The sequence below is a fragment of the Microtus ochrogaster genome, linkage group LG9, assembly GCF_000317375.1.
Source record: "Microtus ochrogaster isolate Prairie Vole_2 linkage group LG9, MicOch1.0, whole genome shotgun sequence".
Classification (NCBI taxonomy): Eukaryota; Metazoa; Chordata; class Mammalia; order Rodentia; family Cricetidae; genus Microtus; species Microtus ochrogaster.
Genome location: NC_022034.1, coordinates 29,300,044 through 29,305,844, shown reverse-complemented (window position 1 = coordinate 29,305,844; position 5,801 = coordinate 29,300,044). Strand labels below are relative to the sequence as shown.

Here is a 5,801-nt window from a genome sequence, read left to right as displayed (position 1 = left end):
ACCCTTTCAGCCATTTCTTTCCTTTATTTACAGTTTGTGTTCAATGCAAATCAATTCCATAACATGAGAAGTTACTATGAATCAAAGCATAAATAAAAAAAAAAAAAAAACCAACAGACTACCCTTTCAGCCATTTCTTTTCTTTATTTACAGTTTGTGTTCAATGCAAATCAATTCCATAACATGAGAAGTTACTATGAATCAAAGCATAAATACACAAACACAATATACAATCAAATAGATGTACAGCATTCAGGTACGAGGTGAGCGGGAGTGTTCATTCACACACACGGTAGCTTTGGGTCTGTGAGATCTCCTTGCTCCCAGGCAAGTTTCTGAAGGTGGAGAAAATGACTGGTTATCAAGACTACTGTGGCCATATTAGATCCCAGAATGTGTAAGCATCAGTGTGTGACCATGCGAACGAAAGATTTTTTTTTCAAGGAGTGTCTATGTTTTAGAAGGGATGTGTGTATCAAGGCATTGGAAAAACTCACGGTAAAGCCAAGCTCCCTTTCAGGCACAGGACCAATGTCAAACTATCTAAAAATATGAACTGATAAACAAAGTATCCCAAATGTGGCTATTCTGATCCATTGTTTTGTTTCTCTGCTTTAAAAAAAAAAAAGTATTTACAGAAATTGTATAAAAGACTTTGTGAATTCAATGCAAGTTAGCTTCCAGGCTTCACGCCCCAAATGCTAGGTTTATGGTTTTGGCTCCTTTGCATATTTGCCTTTAGAATTTCAAGATTCATAATTTTGCCTTCCTAACAGACCACACTTTAAATTATGAAAACCCCTCAACATATGCAGAAATAAAAAGCAGCATTTTGAAATTGGCTGAGGTCAACATAATTCTGCTCTCTGGAACCAGTTTACGTAAGGGAATCTGGCACACTTTGTGAGAAAAGATGATGGAAAATGCCTACTACTTGACTTTTGAAATAAGATGTATTTAATGGTGGCTGAATTTGGGGGTGGATTCCAATCCGTTGTTGCCTGGCACATGTCAATTATTAATAAAGGTCAAATATAACGTCATACCTAAGGTCACTGGAGTGGGAAAAATGTTCAATTCCAAAGAGAACAGCTCAACAATGGAGAACTTTACCTAGAGCTTAGCATATTAAATTAGTAGTAAGGAAACAATACAATGAGGATTTAAAGTAACACCTGGTAGTTCCTTCCAACATATACATAAATAGCATCAGAGAAGCTTCTTAAGGTCACCTAGCCGTGTTATGGCCTTATAGGTTGAATGAGCCAATGAAAACTGAATCTCCGTCCCACATCCCATCATTATCTCTACAAAAAAACCTACGTTGATTTCAAGTTAGAGTTTTAAGTGTCCACATTTCTTAAGCCACATTCAAGGAAATCATGTCAGCTCGGGCTGTTATCTTCGTCGTGATCATAAGACTCCAGCAGATTCAATATTGGCATGCACCAACTGTCAAACCCTTCACGTGAATTCTCAGTGTTTTCTGTTGAGGTGTGGTAATAGCAAATTTGATGTGGACCTGTTTCTTCTGGGTCACACTGGACTTGTGGTTATCATCTGGGGTGGGTCTAGAAGATGGGGAAGTAGAGACGTTCCTTGGCCTGAGTCTCTAACAGTAGAGATGTAGAAGAGAAAGTGAGATGGCGAGGAGACCGGCTGTTGACTGCAGGGCACTGCCACCTGCTCTGGTGGTGGCATTAGTTGGGTTTGGGGCAGTAGAGATATTCTGGTTACTTGAAAACGGTGCAACAGATGTTTGGTTGCAATAAATCTAAAACACATTAAAAAAATCACAGATGAATTTTCAGAATCATTCATAGCTAGCTCCATTTACACTCTAATAACACTCAAGCAGATAATAGTTATTGTTGCTGCCGGAGAAGAAAGCAAGTACAGGATTTGGGGGATAGCTCCACCCCTGATCTACACCTCCAGTCCCTGAATCCCCCTAAATTTGCTCTTTCCAGCTGAGTGGTGGTGACACATGCCTTTAATCCTTTAATCTCAGCACTTGGGAGGCAGAGGCAGGTGGATCTTTGTGAGTTTGAGGCCAGCCTGGTCTACAAGAGCTAGTTCCAGGACAGGCTCCAAAGCTACCGAGAAACCCCGTCTCGTGGGGAAAAAAAAAAGTTTGCTCATCCCCATTGTCCTCTTAGCCACAACTTTAAATTCTGAGTTCACTTGGTCCTACCTACCCGAATTTTAAAACCACCTATATAGATACCTAGAGGATATAAATAAGAATAAAAGTTCTTCAAGCCAGGTGTGGTGAGGCACCATCTTAGCATTTGAGAGGCAGAGGCAGAGGATCAAGAGTTCAAGGCCAGCCTTGGCTACAGGAGACCCTGTCTCAAAAAACAAAGAGATCTCCAGACTACATAAACGCCAAGAGCAGGACTGTTTCTAACTCTGCATAATGTAATAAAAGACCTGATTAGTCTGGTTTCTGGTATTATATAGATTTGCTAGCATTGCAGCAAGGTTTCCTGTTTCCCTAGACAAGGGGACGTTTTTAATGTGGCTTAAATCTGTAACCCTAGCACCAGAGAATTTGAAACAGAGATCTAGAACTTAAGGCCAGCCTGGATTTTACGGCTAGTGTGTGGCTCAGAGTTGTGGCACACACTTTGAATCCTGAACTTAGGAGGAGGCAGAGGCAGGCAGGTCTCTCTAAGTTCAAGACCTGCCTGGTCTAAAGATCAAATTCCAGGCCAGTTAGGGTTATTCAATAGGACTTGTCTCAAAAACAAACAAACAAAATACTTGTGTGTAGTATGAGGGGTCTGGGGGATGTGTGCACACACTTGTGAGATGATTGAGGTCTCTGGTACTAGTTTGTTGGGTCATGATCCATCCTAGTATGCTGAGTCTTTCTGGTTTCACACAGCCTGGCAACAATTACCTCAAGGAAATACCTTAACATTTAAAACTTAAAAGCACATGGGGTATCCTATCTGCTCCTTTGAAATCTTGAAATTATAACCCTTCCCAAAACTGGCCACAATATTTATCTTAAATTGAAAAATGGGAGCTAACCACCTAGGGATGGATAGCACTGGCAGAACACTTTCTAACATCTGCAGGCCCTTGGATTTGATCACAAGCACTGGAGGTTAATAAAAACAATGATTACTGTCATCTAAATTTCAGAAATACTGAAGAGTCCTTGCTCTAAGGCAGAAGGACTTCAGTTAAAGCATCCTACCTTCACAAAAGGCAGGGTTTGAAGTTAAACCTCACTGTCTCAACGCCTGGTCACTAGCTCAGCGCTGTGGCCAGGAACCAAGGCTTCCCCTTGTGTCCCAGCATCCTAGTGGCATAGCCACCGTTGCTTTTGCGAGCCACGAAATGCACAGTCCAGCGAGGCACGTGATACTCTCCTTTGTCATGGAACAAAGGCTGATCCGAGTTTTCAGCCCTCACTGAAAGGGAGGGTTTGCCAGGGCTTGCAAGAGCTTCCGATTACAGGCAACAGGGAGGACGACGTGGCACCAAGTAACGAGCCACCCGTACATTTGGCAGCCCCTTGATCTGAAGATAAACCCTCCTATATCAGCACTAGCGCCTTTTGTTCTACACGCGTAAGGCCATTAAGCAAATATTGACTAAAGAAATGTACAAACTGTATCCAAAGTAGACTGCCCACAACAAAAACCTGGTCCAGTCAATTATACTTACTGGGCCCCTACTGTGTGTAAGACAGAGCCTGTCCTATCAGGAAGTGGCATTCCCATGAAAAGAACATTAATATGCTGAATTGTTAAAAACACGGAGCCTGTCTGGGGCACCGGAAAATAACTGTTCTTTATTTATATAAAGAGCTTTTAGTACAGCAGGTGACAAAAAGAAAAAAGAAAAAAAACCTAGTGTACCAATCTGAAAGTCTAGGGGTCCTCTCCAACACTATTAACAATTTTTAAATCTTAATTATTAAATTGGCATTAAACAGTTTCCTCCATCAAGCTCCCTTGATTTGCTTAATCAAAACCTCCCTCTTAACATTTCGATAGGGGTGAGGGACTGGGGAGAAGGAAATCTGGGTGAGTGAAACCAGCGGGTTTCTAGAGGCCGAGCCCTCCTCCATGGGTGGCGGGGTGGGGGGGCTGAGGAAGGTTCCCGGGCACAGCCAACCCACAAGAAGACAATGGGGTACAGTTACCCTGCCCACAGTGGGGAAGGTGAAGCGCGCTCCAAGCTCTTGGGCTGCTCTCCCAGGTGAGCCCGGAGCCTATTTGTCTAGGGACCAACGACCCAGAGCACCTAACTTTTCAGGGGCGACACTCCTGAGCGAATCGAAGGAGGTGGAAAGCCATCGGCTGCTTTTCCGAGTCCCTCCCTGATCTCCCAGACTCAGGTCTTATTTTGGGCGCGGCGCCTTCAGCCTCTCGCCAACGCAGCCAGAGCAGCGCCACCCTCGGTGTTGGGGGTGAGATCTGTACCCGGGACAGATCTAAAGAAAAAGCGGCGGTGGCTGGGACAAAGCCTGACGGACACTCGGAACACTAAAGTCCTGCCGCTTAGCCTCCCTAGAGCTAGCGGATCTAGACGGAGTTGGAGCCCCTAAGGTGGTCAGGGATGGAGGTGTGAGGTCGCACCGTGGGAGTTTGTAGCATTGGGGGGTCCCTAGCTAAGCTTCAGGACAGAGGATTCGGGTGGGAGGTATAACCTCAGCCAGGGCTTCCTGGGCAATCCCCAAACCAGTTTGGACGATGGAGGATGGGCGTGTGCCACGCTCCCCGAGGGGGACCGTCCCCTCTCTCCTCTCTTTGTGTGGTTCGCTGGGAGCGCGAAGACCCTCAGTGGGAGGGGAAAGGGCGCTCTCTCGAGGGAGTCCACATCGTGGATTCCTCAAGTCAGTCACACAAAATTCTCTCCCTACCCCAGTGCGTGGCCGGAGATAGGGACTTCATCCCTCCTACACACGCACACACCCCCAGGGCGCGGCCCCAGTGCCACACCAAGCGCAGGGCCTCACCTGCGTGGGTAGGAGCAGTGCCAGAAGCAGCAACCCCAGTCCCAGTCTAGCCACCATCGCTCTGCCCATGTCCGCTCCGTCGGCGCGCGGCGCGACTCTGTTGATGCTCGCTGCGTGGAGATCTGCTGGGCTCGCGTGGGCGCAGGCAAGGTGGGGAGCGCGGCGGGCCGGCGGGACCTTATATACCGGGACAGCCACAATAGCCGTGACGTGCGGTGCCCGCCCACCCGAGCTCTCCTCCTCCCCGGCCGCCTCCCCGCCCCGCCAACCCCCCCCCCTCGCGCAGCTCTCGCGCCCCCTCCCCCGCCGCCTGCACCCAGCCCGGAGCCACTTGGGATGTCCCGGGGCAGCCAGCGCGGCAGGTGGGCGGGCGCCGCGGGTTCTGGCTTGGCTAGGGTTCCCCAAGGCGGGCTGCGAGCACAGGCCAGGCGACTCCCACACGGGACCCGGGGCGAGCACGCGAGCCACACACGCCGCCCGGCCCAAGTTTCCTTTGTTTCCCGGGCCCTGCCATCTTACCCCCCAACACGAAAAGTCGGAGCCGCAGGCGCCGCGCGGGCTACACGGAGCTCCGGGCTGGGTTTTCTCAAGGGTCGGTAGCAAGGGGGGAACTGGGCAGGTTTGGCAGGACCCTTGGCCGCGGCGCGCGGGGTTGGCAAGGAGACCCGGCGCCGCCTCGCGCTGGCCCTGGGCGGCTGCACAGCAGGGATCGCAGGGACCCCTAGCCCCAGCCGTGAGTATGCTCCGCTGGGTGGCTGCCCCTGCAGCTGCTGGCTTTGTGTTTTGAGCTCCTCTAGTCCTGTATCCAGCGGAGCGCACCCCG

The 5,801-nt window shown here is 48.9% G+C and overlaps 1 protein-coding gene across 1 annotated transcript; it reads right to left on the bottom strand.

Moving 5' to 3' along the window:
* Positions 1–297: 297 nt before the first annotated feature.
* Cd24 (CD24 molecule) lies at positions 298–5,801 on the bottom strand. Its single transcript, XM_005363586.3, has 3 exons — positions 5,498–5,801; positions 4,979–5,155; positions 298–1,774 (listed from the first exon to the last, which is right to left on the bottom strand). The coding sequence occupies exons 2-3, from the start codon at positions 5,045–5,047 to the stop codon at positions 1,613–1,615; spliced, it is 231 nt and encodes a 76-aa protein (XP_005363643.1). The 5' UTR covers positions 5,048–5,155; positions 5,498–5,801; the 3' UTR covers positions 298–1,612.

Excerpts from the sequence above, each read along its gene's own strand:
- Cd24 (XM_005363586.3), bottom strand. The coding sequence starts at position 5,047 with ATGGGCAGAGCGATGGTGGCTAGACTGGGACTGGGGTTGCTGCTTCTG. Across the intron at positions 1,775-4,978 it reads CACTGCTCCTACCCACGCAG|ATTTATTGCAACCAAACATC; the intron begins GTGAGGCCCTGC and ends AATGTGTTTTAG.